The sequence below is a fragment of the Prunus persica genome, chromosome G3, assembly GCF_000346465.2.
Source record: "Prunus persica cultivar Lovell chromosome G3, Prunus_persica_NCBIv2, whole genome shotgun sequence".
In the NCBI taxonomy this organism is placed as follows: domain Eukaryota; kingdom Viridiplantae; phylum Streptophyta; class Magnoliopsida; order Rosales; family Rosaceae; genus Prunus; species Prunus persica.
The window spans coordinates 20,553,316-20,577,735 of record NC_034011.1 but is presented as its reverse complement, the minus strand read 5'-3'; the positions used below and the strand labels follow the sequence as shown (position 1 = coordinate 20,577,735).

The following is a 24,420-nucleotide window of genomic DNA, read 5'->3' as shown; positions in this document are numbered from 1 at the left end:
CTCTCTTAAAATGACTTAAATTCACTAATATGTTGGCTTGTAAAAATCTTGTTAATGCATTAAAAGCTAATGACTTTAAGAGACTGCTTAGAACCCAAAATGACATTAATGGCATCAGCTGTCACCTGTCACCAGCTAACTATTTTAATTAATATTGAGATTGGTTAGCAAGCCTTCTCTACTTGTATAAATTCTGATGTTAGTATTACAAAGAAATCACATCAATTGAAACCAGAATACTCTCTCATACTCTCATTTTAGCATGGTATCAGAGCAATCGATTTTGGTTGCCTCTGCATAACCTTGTTCTTGCCTTTCTCTACTTAACCTTGCCCTTACTTTACTTGCGTTGTCTCTACTTAACCTTGCCCTTGCTTTACTCTTATATTGTCCATAACTATGCCCTTGTCTTTGCTGTGATATTATCTTTATTGTGTTTTTGCTTGCCTTGTTGTTTCTTATATTTTTGTTGCTATAATACCTTCGCTGCATTACTCCTACATCTCCCATGGGTGACGCCACCAGCTCCACCAAGACTAATACCACAATTCCACTAGCTCGTTCCCCTCACGACTACTCCTCTCAAATTACCCCAAATAAGTTGGATTGGTCCAACTACCCTGCATAGTCTTGTAGTGTTTGTTTGGCCATCACTGGGTGTCGCATGGCTGGTTTCATTAATTGCAAAAAACTTACCCCTGTCGTTGATGACTCCGACTATGATTCTTGGGAAGAAGACAATTGTTTTATGCAGTCCTGGCTTCTCAACTCTATGGCCAGGAATGTACGTGCCTTATTTGATCACTGCCCGAAGGCTTATGCGGTGTGGAAAACAGCTTGGAAGACCTATATTGTCACTCAGAATAGCTCCAAGTTGTACCAACTCCGTCGTTAGTTTGTTACCACCTCTCAGAATGGTGAGCATGTGAATGTTTTCTATGAAAAAAAATGCATTTAATATGGTAGGAAATCGATAACCTTTGTCCCTGAAAGCACACCAATCTTGATGGTATGGCTCTTCACCAACAAGGACTTGATGTTGATCGTGTGGACGATTTCTTAGGGGGACTCGATCCCCATCCAGTTTGTAGTCGGATTCTTGCTATGAACTCGGTTCCACCTGTCCTTGAAGCTTATGCACTTGTGGTTAAGGAAGATCATCACTAATCCTCTATGGAAGTGCCATGGCAGTCAAGCCCCATCGGGCTCCCCATTGTGTGTCCTCCAGCTTGACTACTCGTGGTCCCAAACCTGATGATGCAAAGGGGACTCGAAACTTCACCCATTATGATGGTGATCCCCTTGTTGAGAAGTGCTTTTAAGCTCCATTGTTATCCCGAGTGGTGGGATGCACTCAAGACCCACAACTTGGCTCCCGAAGCTGCTTGTATTGTGACTTCTAATGTTTCCTCATCTCATACTTTCCTCTCTGACTCCAACCCGAACTCGGGTAGACGCTTCACTACATGGATAATTAATACTGGTGCAACAGATCATATGATTTTTGACTCTAATCTTTTCTTTACCTTGTTCCCTAAGTCTCGTAATCCCTATATTACTAGTGCTAATTGAGTCCCTTCTAATGAGACAACGAAGAGAAATTTGCAGCTCTGTTTTGAAATAAATTGAAGGCATCATAGGTCATATGGCATTGATATACGAACTATTCTAAATAAGATTTCAAAAAATATGTGTTGAATGAGAAGTAGCGTCTCATTCTTACATATTTGCATTTGAAATTCCTAATGTAAATAGGGGAGAAAAGTGCAATACCTCTCTTGTATCACACAAGCGTAGGAGATCCAACCTCTCACAAGGACACCGGTTGGATAAAGAAGCAAGCTACATCCAATCATACATTAATCCCTGAGAACACCGATCTTGTTAACAGCATATATACTAGTATTATTTTTTTCTTTCTAGGGAATTCTATCATGTAGCAGCTTTAATGACAACATTTAAAATACTAGAAAAATCATAGATATATCAATTGGACCAATCATGCAGTGAAACAACATAGAGCCTCAAACATGGAACAATTTGCAAAACACCAACTAGTTCGAGTGTTATCCATAATTTCCCATTTGGCTTCCAAGTTGCTGCATATTAAAAACCAGGAACTTTTTTCTTCTTCTTTTCTTTGGGTGCATACGGTAGTGTGCCATGCAATGCCACGAAAGACATCAGAGCCCACGGCTCTAAATCACGGCGTAGGACTAGAAGCCCACACAGAAAATATATATATAAAAAGAGACAAAAACGCAAGACACAATAGATGGATGCAAACTGTTCGATTGGCTCACAACAAACAGTTTTTCACTCTCACACGCCACGCCATTTCGTTGCGGATACGGTGGTTTCGAGTTCCTCAGGGTTCTTCATTTGGAACACGTTGATGTGACCAGAGAAGTTGTTGAGTACTTCATGTCCAATTGTCCAACTCTCGAACGATTATCAATACATAGTGCCACAAACTTGGTTGATTTAAGAGTTGTTCGTCCATCAATTTCATTGAAGTTCTTATCGATAAAACATTGTCTTCGCCTTGATAGCATTGAGATTTATGACGCAAACCTTGTGTCATTTGTCTATGTTGGACTCAAGATAAACGTGCTTCTCAGTAACATGCCCTTGCTTGTTTAGGTATCCCTTTATGAGTTTTCGGAATGTTCCAGTGGTGCTGATTTACTGAGTCTTGCCTTCACCCAACTTTCATGCTTTCTTTCTCAACTAGAGACCCTCATGTTGAATATCAATGGAGATGTAGTATTTTTTAATTATGATGTGTTGGTTTTCTTTTCTTTTTGTTGGATTATGTGTCCCTTTTAATTACCCTGTGCTTGGCTTTCTTTCAGTATAGCTGCGCGTTCCCTGTTCCTACATTACCAAATCTGAAGCATTTGGAGCTAATAGTCCCAGCCGATGATCAATGGGCTCTTAATAATTTAAATTCTTTCTTGAAAGCATCTCCTTCCTTGCAGAGACTTGTGCTTAAGGTAGCTAGATATTCCTTGAAGGGTTTATGAATTTGTTGATGAACGTTTGTTGTACGTTTGATATATGCCTTGATTAATAAATTGTTTTATTTGTCGATGCAGTTGGAATTCTCACCACCACCACCACCATGCAAGCCACTGGAGGAGAAGTTGCAATTATTATCATGCGAGTTACGGGAGGAGTTGAGAATCTTACTATTTGAGCCACCGAAGATGATAAAAGCTCCTGAATGCCCGCATCGTAACCTCAAGATAGCAGAAATAGTAAGGTATCGTGGTCGTATAAATGCTGTTGAGCATGTCATGTACTTGATAGAAAATGTTGTTGCACTCGAGAAACTTGTTATTGATCCTGTAAGGTGTTGGTGTCATCATCCTACCAGTTTCAATCGGAAAATTAAAGATGTCAAGGAGGAAGAAGAGGCGAGGGATCATGCTATGCACCAACTTAAACAGATGGTTCCATCAACTGTACAATTTGTATGCCTCTAGTCAGGGCCGCTAGCTCAACACGGAACCTATACTTTTTCATTTCCCTATTCTAATTATGCGTTTGGGGTAAATACTTTTGGAGTTTTTGGTTTATTTATAATTGTTATACCTTTTGAATCTTAATTCTACTTGTAAATGCTTCATAGGAGAAGCACATCAGGATGGTTGTGCATACATTTACCTATTTGAGTCTCATTGAAACGTGAAAGCCTCTTAAGCTTCTGTGGATAATAAAAGTAATGGAAACTATCTTCAGCTAAAATATACAGGGTCACCTCAACATAATATCTAAAGAGAAAACAAACAAATCATAGTCCCGGCATGCCAAAAATCCAGCGATGTGTTTGTGCCACCTTTGACCTCTATCGGGAATTATCGTCTGTGTGAAGTTCCACCACTTGGGAAATACACTTACAGAGCCTCATTATCCTCATATGTCCAGATTCAAGGCTCTCAGCTGCAGCTCTTATTTCAGCTAAAAGTGGCTGTGGAAGCACCACTTTTGCTGCAGATACGGAAGGCTGTATCTGATGCGGAAGGATCTCTGAAGGATAAATCCCACTGTCCAGACACCGACAAACATGTCACTATGTATTCGAAACAATGTAACACATATATCGACATATAAAGCACATCGAGGTATGAATGGCATAGAGAATGTTGACAGACTCAATCCCAGCAAGCTGTTTTTTCAACCGACAATAAACAAGGCACAAAGCAACAACAAACATTTGTATACAATCATAAGTAGTTTCACATTGGTTTCTACAGAAGCAGAGAGTTCTCCATCACATTGAGGGCCTAGGAAGCAGACACATATGCATGATGATACCAACAAGTCGCCATGTAAAAAACTTAACAAAAACCAGCAGAGAATAGTGTTGTATAGAATTTGAATGTCTTTGTTGGACCAAGTAAAAATGTATACAGGTGACAAACAAAAGATATATGGGCCCAAAAACTAAAAGGCCAATAGAAATTTGCAGCAGCGACATGCATTGCTTATTATACGAACCATTCACCAAGTAAGATATCAAGACAATTTAAATGGCATAAATTGCCAAATTAAATAAGCAACAAAGATAATTAATGAAGTTGGACAGGACTGTACCTATTCAAACATGTCATGTCAAGAGTCAGTGTCACCTTTCTACCGCTCTTACAGTTAAGGAAACAAAGCTGCATATCAAGCTGCTCAGCTACAAAACAAGAATATATACTAAAATTTAAGTATTTAAGGTGGGTTAAAACTAATTCAGTGAATGATAATGAAAGTTCAGATAAACAAATTGATTATCATTCATAATGAGAACATATTTGTTACCGGATGGAGTTTGAAAACTTGTCTGGATCAAATTATAAATCTCAGATCGTGCCAGGTCCACTTCCTCAACCACATCTAGCAAATTACATAGCAATGAACGGGTTACCTGCATTACAGAATAGAGTGAAGTAAAGAGCAGCCTAGAATGTGGAGTTAGACACATATTATCCAATTTGACAGCCATACATAGTCCACAACCTATAGGAACAAAAATGCAGCATAACAATCTCCTATAAATTAATGCACCTAAAATTCCGTTCACTAAATGACAACATACTTGTGTTTCTTGTGCCAAATATTTCGAATCAACACTTTTCTTGGTGGCCTCAGAATTTAGTACAAAAGCAAATGCAACTTGAGCATCCATGTTTGGGAAGTTCTGATGTACAAAAGAAAAGAAAAATTAAACCCTTAAGAAAAGAAAGAAAAAAGAAGAAGAGAGAACTTGTTGACTTCATTACCTTTCTGATTTTTACATCATTCAATTTGTTTGAGAGGACTATGTTTGATGCTGGACCCACTGTACCCATAAACCTATTTACAGATGAAAACACATGTAATACTTGAATTTGGTAATAAATAAATAAAAAGTAACTTAGCCTCAATAATGAATATAATAGAATAAAGAAAAGAAAACCAAGAAAAAGGAACAAAGAAAAGACCTTTGGTTGATGTAACCATGATAGCTGAAATGAATGTTGTAATGGCCATTCTTAACCTCAAAATGATCAACATTCCATAGCTGTTGAAATGACAGGTGTCTCTTAGTGAGATAAGACATTTATTTTGGTCGCAAGAAAATCCTAGCATAAATAAGAAATACCTGCAAATCCTGATGTATAAACCTGCAACACGTTCTTGTCTCGAGATGATGATTAACTAAAGCAATAGTATCGGCACAACTTGGTTCTCCTTTCAACTTGATATGGGTGTGAAAGAAATTGATTAAGCTCTTTATTTGTCTATCTAAAGCTTTAATTTCCTGCCTCATTGTGCTCACATTATTACAGGAGCCCTGAGAAATAAAAGATATATACAAACAAAAATTCATAACTTGAAATAACTAGGTTATCTTCACATAATTTTTTTATGGTATCTATAAGCTGAACTCGTTGTTTGACAAAAACAAAGGAAGGAGAGCATCCACAACCTATTATATTATCATTCTCTTAGGCTGTATTCATCTTATTTAATTTTCTGGAACTATTTATAGCAGAAACATGTTACTTTCTTCAAATTCCACTAATAGTTTTATTTACTGCATCTTTCGTAAAATTTGTTTATGCATCTTAGTGAATATGCTCTGTTTGGTTCACAAGAAAACTTAAAACAACAGTACTTGTAACACCGTTGATTTAATCCCAATAAAGTAGGATCTGTATACAAATTACTAAAATCAAATTTCTACTACAGAAAAACAATATTATGAGTGATAGTTAAAAATACTTAAAAAATTCATTTACTCTCGTCTTCTCACAATGTTCAGGACAATTTGTTTAGGATTCTGTCATTTTGTGTGCCCTATGTCCTTGCTTCAAAGCTTCAAATTCCCCAACATGGGAAGCAAACTTGCTTTTATTCTTAGTTATAATAAGATCCCTAGCTTTTATTCCTAGTTATAATCTTTGCAACGGTTTTCTCAACGTATTTAATATCCCTCTTGTTAAAAAATTAATGAATACCAGACAAAAAATTTCCAGAGCAAAGGAAACAGAAAAGAGATCCAGAATCTCAAAATTGATGGTTACCCCTTGTTCACCCTCAGAACTAACTAAAGAGGATTGACGATGACTACCATCAACATGAGTCTCCTGTTTACCAGGTTTAGACTGACACTGGGTGTAACTCAACTTCAGCATTTGACACTTCTGAACTGCAGAGCTTAAGAGCTGCACTCTACACTGCAGGAAAGTATGAGGCCATGTGACAATCTGTATGCATATGTAGATATGAAAAACATTAGAGAACCAAGTTAATTTGTTTTGTTAACCTGTAACTTATCGCGCTTCACGTGCATTAACTGCAACTTTGCCTTTTCATACACTAATTTAGAAAGCAGTAATCTTGCTTCAGCTGCCCTGCAAAGGTTAATGTCAATGCTTATTAAGCTAGACAATATCCCAGGACAGGTGAAAACCCAAACTACGTAGTCAAAACATTCATGGATAAACGACACCACCTTTTATGTCCAACACTGATGTAGTCGACCTTCTGTACACAGATGTAAAACATCAGTGTTAGCAGAAAAGGGAAAAAGTAGAAGTTATATTAGCTTTATAGGATGCAGTGTTCCAAGTATAATATCTAAATATGTTCATGGCAGAACTTCATTTATCATTTAGTTCAGCAAACCTGAGACTGGACTTTGGAACAAAGTGCCTCATATTTGTTAGCCTTCAGTAGCTGAACCAACATATCTTCAAGCACACCAATCTACATGATAATGATAAAACAATAATGAGACTACAAGAAAACATAGGGAAAATTGAGCATGCGATGGCTAACTCTATCACCTAGTTTAAATCTTGCTTGGAAGGAAGTAATGTATAAAAAAAGAAGGCACATACTGCTCTTAAACTTAGTTTGCTTGTCAATGGAGAAAGAAGTTGCTCTGTATCTCCGGAGAATTTTACTAAAATCTGCAAGATAAACTCTGAGGTCAAAAATATAAAATGAAAATAAATGGTTTTATATTATCTCTACCAGAAAACCTGGCTATTCAAGCAGACTAGCGCAAATCAGGAAATAGTACACACACATCAGTCCAGCACTTCCATGTTGTATCTGCCCCAAACTTCTCTCTGTCATTGTGATCTATATTTGACTGACCCAACATGAACTCTGGATCATAGTTCTCATTTCTGTGAACTTTCGGACTCTGGATTCTGGGGGTCTTATATATAGAGTCTCCATCATCAAGAATTATTCCTAGGTTTTTTCGTTTCCGTCCAACAGAATTCTCTGCATCTTGTTCAGAAAATGGACTTTGTGAAATATGTAGTCCCCTATAACAATCATCATGCCCATTTGAATTTGACCCATGATATACTAGGTCTTTCCCAACAAAGCGTTGCATATTCTCAGTGTCTATTGCATAAGATGAAACCAGCCTGAAGGGGCTCTGTGTTGGCTCTTTTCTTGAAGGACTCCAAGTTGGCTCTTTTCTTGAGGGACTCCAGGTTGGCTCTTTTCTTGAGGGACTCTGAGAAGGCTCTTTTCTTGAGGGACTCTGAGATGGCTCTTTTCTTGAGGGACTTCGAGTTGGCTCTTTCATGGCAGGACTACCAATTGGCTCTCTTGCAATGGAACTTCGAATTGCCTCTCTCAAGATGGGACTTTGAATTGGCTCTTTCACGAAGGGACTACGAATTGGCTCTCTTCTAGGACTCTGAGTAAGCTCTTTCCTGGAAGGACTCTGAGTTGGTTCTTGCCTGCAGAGACTCTGACTTGGCACTTTCATGGAGGGCATCTGAATTGCCTTTCTCCAGGAAGGACTTCGAATTGGATTTTCCCGGGGTGGACTCTGAGTTGTCCCCTTCATGGAGGAGTTCTGGGCTGACTCTTTACTCGAAGGGCTCTACATTAACCATTTGCCAAACAAAATGTCAAATTTCTAAACACCAACAGAACAACTAATAATGATATTTTTATATAGAACAGCCTAGTATTAACTGCAGCTAACTGATGCATGGGAAACTGTAACAAAGCAATTGTCAAATTTGAGTGAAACTTAGCCCATCGCCCAGCCTACTGGGATTGGAATTAGCATGGAATGCTTCACATGACCAGTCCATGCACAATCCCAAGCAAAGCTGGGTAGTATAAAATGTAGGCGCAATGCCCATGTCTGTTAAGAAGTGAGGAAATATACAGAGACTGACCTGAAGGGATGGTTGACTCATACTTCTGCAGACATATGGTTTAAAATGTGGTGTTTCAGGTCCAGCTTGAAATTTTTTATCTGGGCTTTTCAGAATGACTGCACCCCTTGAAGGGGATTGGAATTTCTTTTCAGATTCAATTTGCAGATGGGGAACATTATCTTCTCGCTCATCTGCCAATAGGGAATCAGTTTCAGAAGAAACCAATGTTCCATCTGTGGGATTTTCTGACATCAAGATATGCTGTATCCTTTCACTTCCTGATGATGACAGCTGAGAGTGTGAAGCCACTGCTTTTCTTGGTTTACAAAATTTATCCTTTGAAAGAGTGTCTGTAAGCATGTTATGCAGAGACTCTTCATCTTTAGCAAGGTCTCTGGTCTCTTTACCCTGCCCCAACTTACTGATATCTACTGGGTTCTCATTTCCATTGATATCTATGTTAAACAAAATTTTATGTCCACTGTTCAGATCAGGTATAGCTAATTCCTTCTCTAAACAAGTAGTAGGAGAATTGGAAAATTTGCATTCGAGATCTTCGCTAACATCAGCCAGAACAGGTTTTTTTAAGGGAGAATTCACAGTTGAGTAACTCAATAATCTACATTTTAATTTGTCAATTCCCTCTTTGAGACTGGAAGCACAGGGAGAAGGCTCAGGAATCGTGAACCTGGAAATGTTTTTCTGAATTGATGAAACCCACTCATCATGTTTTGTGTGTTCCTTATTTAGTAGAGAACCTGGTTGTTTTGAGGAAGGAGTCACCATCCCTGAATCTCTTGCTAAATTAGGAGTACTCAAAACCGATTGTTGCCGTCTACCAGATAACAAGAACATGGACCCCTCGATTGGTGATCCATATTGTTGTTCAGAATGCTGATCACTATTAAACTTGTATATGTTCTCATTAGAAGAATGTTCCTGTACTGAGGGTTGACTTGACTGTTGATGAGCAGGTTCATTCTGGGCAAACACACCAAACTGATGTGCTTTGCTATTGGTATTTGGTAGGGCATTGCCATTAACAGCAGCTAACTCCAATTTTTCTATACCCTTTGGAAATGCATCTTCAGAAGATTCCTTATTCACCTGCAAAAACAAATAAATCTGTGCTTCAGTTCACCCTTAAAACACTCACGATTATTTAATTTTAGCACTTCGGTACTGTTAATAAACAGGCAAGATAAAAGAAGAATATTATACTAGAATGCAAGCAAAAAAATTGCCTTATTATGCAACTAAACAGTCGGTAGGAATAGGAACAGTCATGAATTTTCAAGCATGATAACTCTAAGCTGATGCTATTAATAACATATCAAAACATATAGAAAACATATCAAAACATTCATTTAACATAACAAATGGATGAGACAGCACCAAAGTGGCAACAGTACTATCAAAATCTTAATTAAAACAGACATTCTTACTTTGCTTAACTGATTTGGGATCCGGACTTGGCCATCAACGGAGTCACCAACAGATGGATAATGACTTCTTTTAGATGAGATGTCACCATCATCTCCCATATTCAACTTGATACAAGAAACAGAATCTGCCTCAGCGGGCATATCATGAGTGCCAAAATTGCCCAGTTCGGTAATTCTACCATTTCTTGGATCCATGTGGCCAATCCCATTTTCTTCTAATGCAGAAACCTCAACCCCCTTTGATGGCATTGAATTGGCAAGGGCACTAACAGAGTCAGCATGCAGATCCTTGCTGCCTTCTGCCAAAATTGCATCTAGTGCGGGAGACAGTCTTCCATAATCATACTTATGAGGGTTTTCTTCTATAATACTCATGTCATTCGAATCTTCACCACTTCTGACCTTATCAACAGACGCTAAAGACTGAGGACTAAGCATCTTTGGTTTTGTTAGAGACATGAGGCTTCCAGAATCAGTTGGGTTGGTATTATGGGTTGGCGTCTTCTCTTCAAAGGCAAGGCGAACTGCAGTTGGGGTCTTGAGATCTCCTCCAGTGTCTGACCTTGCAAGGCTACGGTAATGCATTGAAAATGCTGTAGTATCCAATGTAGCTTCATGAATGTCATCCGAGGCTGCGGAATCAGATAAGCGTCCTGGTCTAATGAAATTGGCCGAAACAGGGCCAAAGAAATTGTCTTCTGCAAAAAGAAATCAGAAAAAGCGCTAAATATTTTTTGGCTCAGACACGTGATTTTAACACATTCAACAAGCTCAACTAGACGGTTAACAAACTGAATTACAGGAATCCTATTTGAGTATTTTAAAGCACACATCAAGTAAGCCGGTAATGCAACAATTACATAAGCCATGAAGAATTAGCATCCTCTCGAGAACTTTCCTTTCTTTGATATATGTACAATTCATTTTCCCAATAACCAAAAAGTAAGCTAAAATAATTCATTAATAGAAACATACCAAGTAATCTATAGCTTACCGTCATTGGAGGTAGCAGAGCCTGGAACACTACTCCCAGGAGAGGGCGACCCAATTGGCCTAAAAAATGACTTCCCCCCATCTTCGTCTTCATCATCGTCATCGGAGTCCTTGAAATCGTCGCTGTCACCGCCCAAGTCCCTAAAAAACCCTACGACCTCGTTCTCGGGACCAGCGGATTCGTTTTGAGAGCTGGCTTGGGGCTTCGGGTCGGGAGGGGTGTCGTAGTCCTCGTCGCGGTTGAAGATGTGAACGGAGGTGATCTCGGTGTCGGCAAAGCTCACGCGCCGAGAGCGCTTCTGCTTGATTCTGAGGGCTATGGTCTCGGCTTCGGTCTCGGAGTTGCAGGGCGGATCCTCGGCGACATTGGAGGCCATCGGAAATGGAGGAATCGAAGAGAGATTGATTGAACAAATTAGGGTTTGCAGTTTGGATTTGAGTACGGAGCAGTGCTGTATGTGTCAGTCATTGTGAGACTGTGGAACGGGAGAGAGAGAGAGTGGAGGGAAATTATTTTGATGGTTTAAAAATGTTTATATTATGACTGATTGTTTCTTTTGAATCTTCGTTTTTTAGCGAGTTTGAATTTGGTCTCATTTTGCGACCAGCCGTTTTTTTTTTTTTTTTCAATTTTCGTTTTTTTAGGGAGTTGGTCTATATAATTTGTCACTTTTATTATTTTGGTCTCTGTTGTCTCAATTTGATCAATTTTGTCCATATAGTTTTTAATTTCGAGCAATTGAAGAACAATCGTCAATTTTTGTCAAATGTCTCTAATTTCCATTACTTTTTGGTTACCCTTAAATATAAGGATTTATCCAGTCCAATACAATACTAGTCATCAAACGAGAACTAATTGCTAGTTTAAGCCTCAACTAATTAAATATATAGTTCAGTTGGACATTATTTTTTTTAGTTTTTTAGTTAAATACCCAATTCTTCACCTAGTCCTATTACAAAACCCTATACCATTTAATCTTTATAAATATACCCAAAAATTAACAATTGAATATTTTTTAAATTTAATTAATAAGATGACATACCTTTATTACCCTTTTTAGCATTAAATTAGTTTTGGATCTCGTTTAAAATCTATAGAATGCAGAGAACATAAAAATTCGACAAAACCACTCCCTGAGGTTTGAAGCCTCAAGCCCCTCTCCTCCTTCAAACCCTCATCTCTCCTCTATTCTCTCCCTTCTTCCCTTTCTCTGCCTTCAAAGTAAACCAAACAATCTCAGAGCCATGGACCGACACAAGACCGACGACAATCACCGTTATGTTGGTGGCCTCACACGTGTTCTCGCTGCCGATGCCTCCATTTCCTTTGCAGGTTTATTCCATTTGCTTCAGTTCGTTATTTTTCTTTTCATTTTTGCTTAATTTACTTGAATTTCTATTCGATTTCAGTTTCTTCGTTGAATTTGGTGCTAATTTCCATTTTTTTCTATATGAACATCGCTAATGGTTAAGCTCGTGGAGTTTTGTGGCTATTCTGTAGATTTGAGGTGTCAATTGCAGGACGAAGGTGTTCAGAACACCGATGCCAGTGGTGATTTCGAGAAGAACGAAGATGAAGACGATTTCTCTTTCGCCTACACCAACCCCAACGGATCACCGATTTCCATCGATGATATATTCCAAAATGGTCAAATCCATCTGGCGTTCCCAATTTTCAACCGAGATCTCTTGTTCGTTGATGCCGACGACGATGATTCTTCTAGAGCCAGAGAAGTTGCCGCTTCCTCTTCCTCTCTACAACCGCCATTGAAGAAGCTCTTCTTTAAAGAGTGGGATACGCCGACCTCGGCAACGTCGTTTTACAACTCAGGAGATCAACCAGCTTCTGAGTTTGATCATCAACAACTTCTACAGCAACAAGAAGATTTTTCTCCGTGAGCTCATCAATAACGCTTCTGTTGTACGTATTTTCACCATTTATTCTTATGCTGATTTCTCATTTCAGTATTTTCTAGTTTTTATTGTATGAATCGTTGTGTTTTATGTTTGTGTTTGGTTTGTGAACGTTTTAAATTCAACGACTTAATTTGTATGGCTTAGGTTAGAGATTTGAACATGTTAACTTTTATGTTGTGGTTTATGATTGTTTCAATATGGAAGGAAACTAATTTATTTGTTCTTTAGTCGTGGTAGACATATTTGCTTTGGTTGATGTTTAGTCCTTTCTTTCTTTAAGGGCACCAAAAATACAAATTAGCCAATACAAAACATTTGCAACAAGCGAATTTTGGCTTTTTGGGTGGTTGTGGGTCAAATATATGACTCTTGTAAATTGCAACAAGCTGGTAAGTTGATTTGTAGTATACAATTTGTTATCTGTAAGTGGTATGAATAGTTGTTAACTTCCAGCAAGTGGCATGAACAGCTGTTATACTGTTCATACCCTGCAACTGAGTTGATTTATATGACATAGTATTACAGTGTACTTGTATGACATAGTATTAACATATTTTTAGTAACAAATGCATGCTCTATATATAGCTGTGCACTTGAAGTTTATAATATGCAAAATGTGATTTTTACTAGGAAGATAGTTCTATGATATAGTATTCATAGTGTATTTCTGTGACATAGTATTAACAGTGTTTTTTTTTCTTTTCTTGTAGAGGTATTTCCTTTTGCCTTTGCGATTGTATCTGATGAAACTGTAGACAAATTGGAGGTGGCTGCAAAGGATATCGAATGTCTTGCTAGGCTTTTTTGGGTTTGTTTTGAGATTTTGTATGAAATGGTATTTACAATGTTTTTCTATGAAATTATATTAACAATATTTTTCTATAAAATTGTATTAACAATGTACTTCTATGACATGGTATTAATAATGTACTTCTATAACATGGTATTAACAATGTACTTATATGACAAGTTATTAACAATGTACTTTTATGACATGGTTATAACATGGTATCAACAATGTACTTCTATGACATGGTTTGCGGAATTTTGATGGAGAGTGAAGGGTCGTGGGGACAGGCCCTTGGTTTTCGTGATTTTTTTTTTTAAAGTTTGGGTTTTAAAAAAAAATCTAGGTTGGGCTCGCTGGGCTTGTTTTGGGAATTTTGCGTTGGGCTTATTTTAAGTTAATCAATGGCAGAAATGTAATTTATAGGAACTTCAATACCAATTTCATATGTAATAAATAATTTTTGGGTATGTTTCTAAAGTGCATTCCATGTAGGGTCTTTTTATAATTCCAGCCCTCATTTTGGGTATATTACTAAAGCTCTCTATTTTTTTTCCATCATTCAAATTTTCTTGTCGACTTATAAATCAAATTGAAAGATTATTACGTTTTATAAATTACTCTTAGTATTACTTAATGAGTAAAGCCACAACAATCCTTTAAACTAGTCTATTAGTTTTATGAAACAATCTTATTTTCATTCATATAGAACCAACTTCATCTCAAGAAAGGCCAAAAGATGCAAGAATCGGTTGTCTTTGAAGTAAGGAAAAAAATGTTTTTAAAAAAGAGTATAGCCGCATGGCTATACGGTTTTTATTTGAGTATAGCCGTTAACTTTTATTGTTAAGTATAGCGGCGCGGTGCGGCTATGCGTTTTAAGCATAGCCAGGCGGCTGTACTAATTTTTAGTTTTTATTTTTCAGTATAGCGGCGCAGTTATACTAAAGTTTTATTTTTGGTTGTAAGGATGGCAGCGCGACGATGCGTTTTAAATTTCAAACATTTAAATAGCATAGCCGAACGGCTATACTATTTTTTAATTTTTTAGTAATATACTATTGTTTTATTTTTATTTTTAAGTATAGCCGCGCAGCTATACTATTTCTTTAAAGAGGTGGTGGTGGTCATGTTCATAGAAGAAAATGGAGAGAGACAACACTTCTTTATTTTTATTTCCTTTGTGTAAGAGAGGAGAGAAAAAATATAAAAAGATTTTAAAAATAATAATAATAAGTTTGCGGTTATTTCCAATGTGTATTAATGGTTCTTTTTATAAAAATAAAAATAAAAATAAAAATATATTTTAGATGCAATCTTAGCTTTAATCTAATGGTTAAAAAAGTGTGTCTTAATGTGTGTAAAAATGTGTAAGGTCAGGATGGAGGGACACATAAAAAGCCACAAAATTTGACACACTTTTGAAACTCAATTTCAAACTTAAATGACCAGTAGGATATAAGAGCATCCATAATGATACTCTCTATTTCTTAGCTAAAATTTAGCTAAAAATATAAGAAAGCTATTTTAGGAGCTCTCTAAAAAATTTCAACTTCAATCATACTCCCTAATTTGGAGAGTCATAAATGCTATAACTCTTTTTTGATTAGTCCATCTCTATTAAAAAAAAAAAAAGTTAGTATTAAATAAAGGTTTGAAATACTCATTAAATAAAGCAGCATTAAATTATAGGGAGCCACTAGGAGTCTTTTCTTTCTCCTCAGATTTAGGAGCTCCTAGAGGACTCTCTATTTAAGGAGGTGGATAGGGAGCGTGGTTGGAGTTGCATTTCTACGATTCCTCCCTAAAATTTGTCTAAGGAGGTGGTTTAGGGATCCCATTGTGGATGCTTTAAGGTCATAGTATTCCTATGTTTAAACATTGTTGCCATCAGATTTCATATTTAATTTATAATTTATTCCAAACATTTCATTAACTGTCATAATTGTAATTAAAACTCCCTATTAAGCTCAATATTTGTTTCTTTTTTTTTATTTTTTTTATTTTTTTATTTTTGCCAAGATCTGTCTTCTTCATTGAAGCAAGTCATTTTTCTCCTCTGCAACTCTCCTTCCAATTCTCGTAGAAAAAGAATAAGTTGTCTTAACCTTTATTTGGACAAAGGGAATATTTTTCACCAACTCAGACTTCTTGAGTTTGATACTTTTGGATCGAACCTGATAAAAAATGGAGTCGTTTTGGCAATTCAATAGCTTGGCTTCCAACTTTATAAACCATCGAACCAAAATTCGATTTGAACCAACTTATATTGTAATATGTAACAAGAGACCGATGAGAGAAGGATTCTCATTTTAACGGGTTCCATGATGGGTGGGACAATCTCAAATTGAACTTTAGATCCGAGAACATGAAAATCCGAGAACTTGTAGCCCAAAATCATATCCCCCATTGGATTTCATTGAACATGTAAAGGGAAGATTCTCACTATAGTTATCTTAAGTGGTGCAATAAGATATTTTCCAAGCATCTTATCTACTATCATGGCTTCAAGTTAAGAGAATATTACAGAGGGAGTTGCAGAAGGAAGACGAGGCTTGGGCACATCCATGGGAGAGTGATTATGAGGCAATACAGAGCAAGTTCAAGGAAAAAGGGTACGGGGATGTGGTACCACATATAGAGTATTTGGATGTGATCGACTCCTCCTACTCCGAGAACCACAAGTTGGTCAAGTGGTTCTTGGACACTGATGGGGAAATCCTGGAAAGGGATCCCGAACAGACCATGGAAGCAGAAATCTCCCCACTAGCCTATCAATCTCTGGTTGTAGTGGACTGATCGACTCACTCACTCAAGCCAATGGCTAACCCTATCCAATTATGGATCATCATCATCTGTTTGTTTTAACTTTTTTTGGTCAAATGATAGCTAGAAAGGTTCATTCATTAAACTAGTAACCAACCAATTTTAATTTAGTGCCCCACAGAGAGAGAGAGAGAGAGAGAGAGAATTTAATAAGGAACAGGAACAGGAACAGCTAATATTATACTTTTGGGTTTATCGCAGCTATGGTCCCTCAACTATACCCGTAATTGCATTTGGGTCACTGAACTCAATTATTAGTTATAGAGGTCACTCAACTATGTATACATATATTGTTACTACTACGCACCACAAAATTTATCTTTCCTCGCATACCTTCAAAACTTTCTAGTAGAACTTTACTTGCCTCTTGAGATACCAAGGTACCATCAATAAGCTCAAAAGCAAGTTTAGACAATCTTGTTTGCCTCATTAATAATGAATTATCACCACTTTTAGTTACTTGCCTTCCACCCTCTTCCACAACTATGTCAGATTTTGCGGCTCATGTCCACCTCTTTAATATATATTTATTTGACAAATACTCAATTTGTTTCATTTTCATGTATGCCAACACATGCCTGCATAAGATTCCTTCAAATTCGAATTTCTTACATATACATGAAGCATAGTCTGCAACTTTGTCAACCATGACTTCTCGCACTTTCAACTTGAAGCTACCATCTTTTTTCCTCTCCATTACCTTATAAAAGCATAAATTGTCATCCTCTCTTGCAAGTTGAAGTACACATGCCCAACATTTCCACAACTCTTTTTGAAACTTGTAGAAAATTTTATGAGTATAAATGACGGCCATTTGCTTCTCCATTATCAATGGAGATTTCAACATAGGCTGCTCATTGATATCAACACGATCAACAATTATCTCTTCATGACGTTGCTGGGCAAGCGCTGTATTAAACCTTAGTATGAAATCCATTAAAGAATTTCTTTTTGAAATATAGAGCTTGAAAAATGCATGAACACCCTCTACTCGTTGGCTACTTGACATTCCTGGTAAAAAAATATCTTCCACATATGCTGGCACCCATCTTGAACGTGTTCTATAGATTGAAGATAGCCACTCATCATCATTTAGTTTACCTCTGTGGACCACATCCATTCACTTTGACTCAAATTCTTCCTTTGTGTCTGATTCCCACACACAACTTTGAAGTTCTCTATTTTCATCTTGTTAAATTTAATGCACACTTGAAGAATATAGAAAAATCTAGAAGAAATTAGAAAACTCAAGAAAGTTCACTTACTTTGACAAAGTCAAGTTTTAGGAGAGGATTATTGTAAATTCTAGAAAAGTCCTAATAAAAATCTTGTAATAAGGTAATATTATATTATAACGTAGTGGCTAGGAGAAGAAACCAAGTCTACCGACTTGGAGAATGGCGGCAGCTTTAGTGTATAAATAGATGTTGTTGTCTCCTGTGAAAAAAAAAAAAAAGAGTGAGAACAGGCCAAATAGCCAGTAAAAAGAGTGAGAACAGGCCAAATAGCCAGTAAAAAGAGAGAGAATAGGCCAATAAGCCAAAAGGCCAATAAGCCTAGCAAATAGTTTCTTTCTAGTTGTTGAAGGCCAATAAGCCTAGCAAACAGTTTCTAGTTGTTGAAGGCCAATAAGCCTGGTCCTCTATAAGAGGATTTCCAGTAGTTTTTCTCTTGCCATGGCAAGAGGAGTCCTAGGGCAGCCACTATTTACGTGAATAGTGGCTGCCCTAGCCCCCCCTCCTCCCCCAAAAAGTGTGTTTCCAGCAGTTATCCTTTGCCATGGCAAATACTATTCATTTTTTAATATTTTTTTCACAACTTTTTTTACTTAAATAATTTATTTAGATAATATTTTCGGATTAGATTTTTGGGTTCCTACATGTCAATACTATTCATATCGGATAAGATTTTATTTTATTAGTTGTATTGGTTGGTATTTATAGAAGAAAAAAAAAAGTATGAGGATTTAGTGTTAAAAGTGAAGAGTATTGGTTGGTATTTACACTGGCGAACCTAGAACTTTTTTAGCGGAGGGACAATATTGACTAAGTATGAAAAATGGTTTTTCGGAATAATCATTTTCTCAAGATAATTTTTGGCGGCGTTTATTCTTTACACATCAAATAAGAAAACTTGATTTTATGAAATTTTAATATGAAGTATATATTGACTTAATGAGCCATCATTTTTAGCCTAAATCGTATTTTGCACTAAAACTGATTTTTCATATTTTGATTTGGTGGGAATTTGATTTTCTAGTATTTTTATTTGAATCCAAATGGGGGGCACTTCCGACATTTACTTAAATGTTGAAAATGGAAATAAGGTATAGAGAAAAAAAATAAAAAATAAAAAAGTAATTTTTTGGTATTTTTTCCGATTATTTTTCATTTTTTAATTGCACAAAAATTGGGTGCCTTTGGATTGCTGGAAAAAGTCTGATCGGAGAGCCCAGCGTGTGCCACGTGGAAGCTAGCCGTTGGGGGACTGTAGCGGGCGCGTCATCGTGACGTCAGCTAGCTGAAGTCATCTCCAAAACGTGGGCTGGCGCTCAGGCCAACCTTCCCCTTGGGCTAGCCCAGTTTGTTGGGTCCCACTCCTTGCCCGGGCCATTTTTTGTTGCTAGAAACAGCATTTTGGGTTTGGCCCCCCCCCCCCCCCCCCCTCCTCCCCAATTTTTCTCTTGGTCTCATTGCTGGAAATGCTCTAAAGCCTCGTACCCATCTATTGTTGAATAAATAAAATCACTTTTTTGTTCTCTAAAATCCAACAAGTGGTATCAGAGCAACACACATCACACCTCCTACAATCCAACACATCTTTATAAATGCACGTGTTTATCTTTTGAGAAAACTTATCCAGAATGTGCCAAATGCAATATCTATGAAACACACCTGGAAAAGCTTGTGAAATAGCATTCCCCATCGCTGGATCTTGATCTAAACAATAATTTTGCAATATAATATTTTAGGATAATCTTCTTTAGTAAAAGTAATCCAGTTAAATACGTATAAAACGCAGCAAAAAAAAATATGTATAGATAAACTCAATTAACAAATAGAAAAAGGAAGACTATTTGATCTTGGTTCAATAAAGAAGAAGAAAAAGACTAATGGGGTTAGATATCTTCACAAAAACCAATGTTAAAAAGAAAATCCCATGGTTTAAGGTTGCGTCTCTAACCACAACAAATCCTTCTCCATAATCTCACCTCTCCCTCAATCATCTTACACCCTTCTCCATAATCTCACCTCTCCCTCAATCAGCTTACACCCTCTTTCTCTCTTAGCCGTCTGATAAAATTCTCCATAGCCTCTGGGAATGCCAACTTGGTCTCTAGCCTGATTGACGCGGGGAAATTTCTTGGAAATTTCTAGGTGCTTGAAGTTCAAGTTGGGTTCTCAACGAGTGAGAGATGGGTGGTGGTGGCGGTGGTCTCAAGATCTATGTATTGCAAAATATGGGGCCTTGGAGGCCAAACAAGGCATGCCCTAAGTTCTGCCATTTTTAGTGTAACTATGTTTCTTCTCTCTGCAAGCATTTTTTTTTTCCTTTGTTTATTTTCTTCTCTTTTGGGTTTCTTGAAATACGGTGCTTTTTGGAATTTTTGTTTTGTTGAAGGTGGGGTATCGGTTATTCTTCATAATCACTGCTTTCTCAAGTTCGATAAAGTCATTGACTTTGTTGATATGTTTCTCTCTGAATTTAATTCCTGGAAATTTTGGTATTTAATTTATTGATTGGGTTGTTTGTTCTCTCTTTGTTTCTATTAAATTTTATTTGATTTTTATTTTTAATGATAAATTTCTAATGATTTTGTTTTTGATATTCAATTTTGGTTCTATAAGATTTGATCATACATAATAATCGAGTGCAATATCTGATTGCAACCAGAAACTAGTTTTTAGCTCACTAAAGTATTTCCATTTCTTCCATTTGTCTTGGCCATCTTCAAGAGAAAATTAGGGAATGAAAGAAGGGCTAGAGTACTTAAGATTTTGCTGTTGGATTTTTCTAAATAGGTATCAAATCTTCCCTTGTTGGTTTGATGCTTTTTTTTTTCTCTTTCTTTTCCTTTTGGGTTGCTTGAGTGCCATCATTTTTAAAATTTTACTCCTTTACTATTTTCTTCATATTAATAACTGGGGCACTATGTTGCGTTTGTCACCATGCTTTTTCAATCTGCTATGTTAGTTTTGTTAACTTTTTTTTATTTTGTAACAACCCAGTCTTAAATAAATATTTAATTATGAATTTATCCAAGTAAAAGACGAATTTACCCTCGGGAATATTTTATTGGGTCGAAAGTTGACTTTTTGGTCGAGAAGGAATTTGGGAATTTCAGTTATACCGTTGCGTAGAGCACATTAAGATGAGTCCATAGACATGTAGCAGGTTCAAATCGGAGTTGTAACGAAGAAGATATGGTCTACAAAAGTCCAATTTCGAAGTTTAGATTTCTTAAACCCAGATTTTTCTTCTCCTTCGCGAATATCACGAACAGCCATTTTCAAACTCAGTTTTCTCCCCCGTCCAGCCACCAAATCGAGTGCCACAACTTGCAAACTCTTCATCTCTCTCTCTCCTATTTCCATACATAGCCATATCTAGCCATGATTCTAAGCGATTAAACCAGGAAATCAATCGAAAACAGAGCCAAAATCGAGCCATTTCGGGCTGTTTCGAAACAGCAACTCCCGACGCCAATTCCGGCCATCTCCGGCCGCCACAACTCAGGTAATTGCACCCGAACTACTCTCCTACCTTCCCTTTGTGTTATCCCTTGAAAACCTGGGTGAATCCATTCCAAATTCTTTTGATTTCAAAACTAAAATTTTCTAGGTTTTTCAAGAGACAAAGCTTCGTTCGACGGCTTTAAAGTTGGAATTGATCGTCGAGCCAAGGCACCCGGGGCCAGGCAGACCCGCAGGAGGGACCTTCAAGAGGTCCAGCTAGCTCGGACCAGGAGTGAGTGGACTTTTTGTTTTATAAATAATTTATGCAATTCAATTTCATTATTTGATCTTGAATAAGTTTTATTCAAAGATTAGTGTTTCCAATATTTGATATGTGCTTTTAAATATTTTAATTTATATGCTGCCGAGTGGGATATCCTTTAAGGATATAGGAAAAGGAAATTCTAGCTAAATATCAGATAAATGGCTGCAGAGTTCTAGATTTAACAGAAATTCAGTTATTCATCAGATCTTTCAGAAATTTTATATTTTCTTAAGCCACCTTAGGTACCCAGATATAAAGATGTTGCCTTCGGAATAAAAGTTGCCTCGGAATAAATGTTGCCTTCGGAATAAAATTGTTGCCTTCGGTATAGTCAACGCGCTTGACAGTTGCCCCACGAGTTTCGGGGACGCCTGGACCGTGGGAGCGAGGATTGAGGATCAATTTGACTAAAGGTCTCCTAAATCTTGCGAGATTGTGGCTCGAGTCGACCTTGTATTACCGAGACTTGCGAGAACGTGTCACAAATTGTGACATGAGGAATTGATGGATATCAGGAATTGACGACATATAAGGAATTGACGGATATCAGGAATTGACGGAAATAAAGGGGTACACCTAGGGGCAGTTTTAAATTGATTTCAATGCTTTTAAGAGAGTTTTATTGACCATAGGTATGATTGGCATATATGTATATAAATATATGAATGCATTGATTTCAATACGAATATAATGAAGAGGATAATTTAGTTTTACATAACTGTTTTTACAGTGGGGTTAGTATATTCTTATGTATTTTCTAAACTTTATTTTTGGTCCATTTACATTTTCAATGTTTTGCGCCCCCAGGCAGTAGACGTGCATCTGTGAGCCACCACAGGGCAGTTTCCGCTTCCTGCACTACCTCAGTTTGATGTAGGGTTCTTGGTTCAAAAGTTGTTTCCTTCCTTGTAAATTGATCTGTATAGTTGCTCTGATATTGCCCTAGGACCTATTTAACTATTGGAATGTATTTATATATGTATACTGGTAGTTGGTGTATATATTTAAATGCTTGTTGATAGGTGTAAATTTTGGGAATGTTCGATTTACAAGAGAAACTCTGTCGAATTTTCGGCAGAAGTCAAACCTAAAATGAAGTTAAGTTTTGAAAAGAAGGGCAATTAGGTCATTTGTGCCCGACACCTGCCAAGTGTCAGACACGCACATGGTCCGGCTCAAATTTTAAAGTGTAATTTGGGTCGGGTCCTGTCATATTTAAAGTTGTTTGAATGTTTAGTTTAGTTTTGCTTATTAAATGTAATTGGTCACAAATAAATGTAATCGTGTGAAGCGCAAGATGATGAACCACACAACGGAGACAAAATCATATGCCCAAGTGAGGAACTAATATGTAAGTGTCACAATTTTTCTAGTTAATTAATGTGGAGCATGTTATCATATTGTAAGTATGCTTATGTAAATTCTCATAATGTTTTGATTTTATATAAAGGATAAAAACATAAGATAGTTGGTATGTACTTTCAATTTTTTTAATGGGCCATGAACAAGTGATTTTGTGGATGGCTTAAGAAAAACTTCTTTTAGGTACTTGTGCTATGATTTAAAATGATATTTGATATGTGAACTATGTCTAGTGGATTTTAGAAGGTGAATCACAGGGGTGTCTCCCCTAACAGATGCAAAAATTTTGAACTGTGCTACCTAAGAAAAAATGGAACATCTGTGAATGAGACAGCTACAAAAGCTATGGTGAGGCTGAATTTGATTGTATTTTAGGATATATTGTCTTGTGTTGCTTGTTATAGAGGCGTCCATGTAGTAGAATGCACAGTTAACATATATATATATATATATATGAATTCAAAGATCATTGATATTAGAAATAAAAAAACCAGATGAAATAACAGTAGAGGAAATCAATATTGTATATTCTAAAGTGCTTGGAAGAGAGAAGTGTAACCGGGTGAGAGTATATTTCATAGGGGTGAGACCTGAGGATGTGTTGGGTGTGCTGACAGAAAGAAAAGGTTTGAGAGAAGAGGGGAGAGCCACAACGGAAAGGTGAAATGTTTGGAGCAACTTTTAATGAAACAATGAGCCATCATGGAAAAGGTTTTAGCTAGTGCAAGCAATGTTTCTAACACTGATTTTGAATTGCTATTAGGACATGTTTCACCAACTAATTGCTTAAGCACTCCACATGTAGCACTTGGTTCTAATAGATTGGACGAAATTATGAATGCAACCTTATACTCACCTTACATGCCAAGCAAGACATTAATTGATCAAGATGATTATAGACCAATACTAAGGGGGATAGAAGAGGAGGAGCATGCAAGGAATGTTGGCACTGTGTTCAGAGTTTGAAAAATATGGTTAGAGTTTATGGTATCTAGACCATGCAGTACCATTATGCTTTTTGTTAACACCATGCTTATCAACATATCTGTTTTGGTGTTATGAAATTCATAATATCAAAATTGTCACGCCCTGGACTCGGGGATTGGTGGAAACCCCGTTCCCGGTGCGTGAGAAAATAAAATAAAAAGAAGCTGAAACATTGGGTTTGAAATAAACTTCTCTTATAAAAATAGTTCCCAAAATCTTACAAGTTTACAATTAATAAAGCTCTACTACTCTCATCTAATTCAGACTCAATCGATTTAGTCCTCGTCTTGCCCACTAATTCATCTGAAAAATTAAACAGGGTGAAGGGTGAGCAACCACCGCTCAGTAAGGAATGAGACTTTACCACAGTAGATTGATATAACTAAATTAAGTGACATGCAATCACACAGCCAAAAATCACATTAAT

The 24,420-nt window shown here is 36.9% G+C and overlaps 1 protein-coding gene and 1 pseudogene across 2 annotated transcripts; one reads left to right on the top strand and one right to left on the bottom strand.

The window, feature by feature from the left end:
* LOC18783324 lies at positions 1,185-3,796 on the top strand (annotated as a pseudogene).
* On the bottom strand, positions 3,684-12,009 carry LOC18784476. 2 transcript variants are annotated; one of them, XM_020560517.1, is made up of 16 exons: positions 11,115-12,009; positions 10,121-10,818; positions 8,694-9,782; positions 7,571-8,389; positions 7,380-7,451; positions 7,165-7,245; positions 6,992-7,023; positions 6,803-6,890; positions 6,561-6,713; positions 5,636-5,827; positions 5,475-5,554; positions 5,274-5,346; positions 5,090-5,191; positions 4,813-4,918; positions 4,600-4,687; positions 3,684-4,049 (listed from the first exon to the last, which is right to left on the bottom strand). In XM_020560517.1, exons 1-16 carry the CDS (start codon positions 11,488-11,490, stop codon positions 3,851-3,853), a joined length of 4,248 nt encoding a protein of 1,415 aa, XP_020416106.1. In that variant the 5' UTR covers positions 11,491-12,009; the 3' UTR covers positions 3,684-3,850. The 2 variants fall into 2 exon arrangements, with proteins under 2 accessions (XP_020416106.1, XP_020416107.1); XM_020560518.1 differs by lacking the exon at positions 5,090-5,191 and having other exon boundaries at positions 3,688-4,049.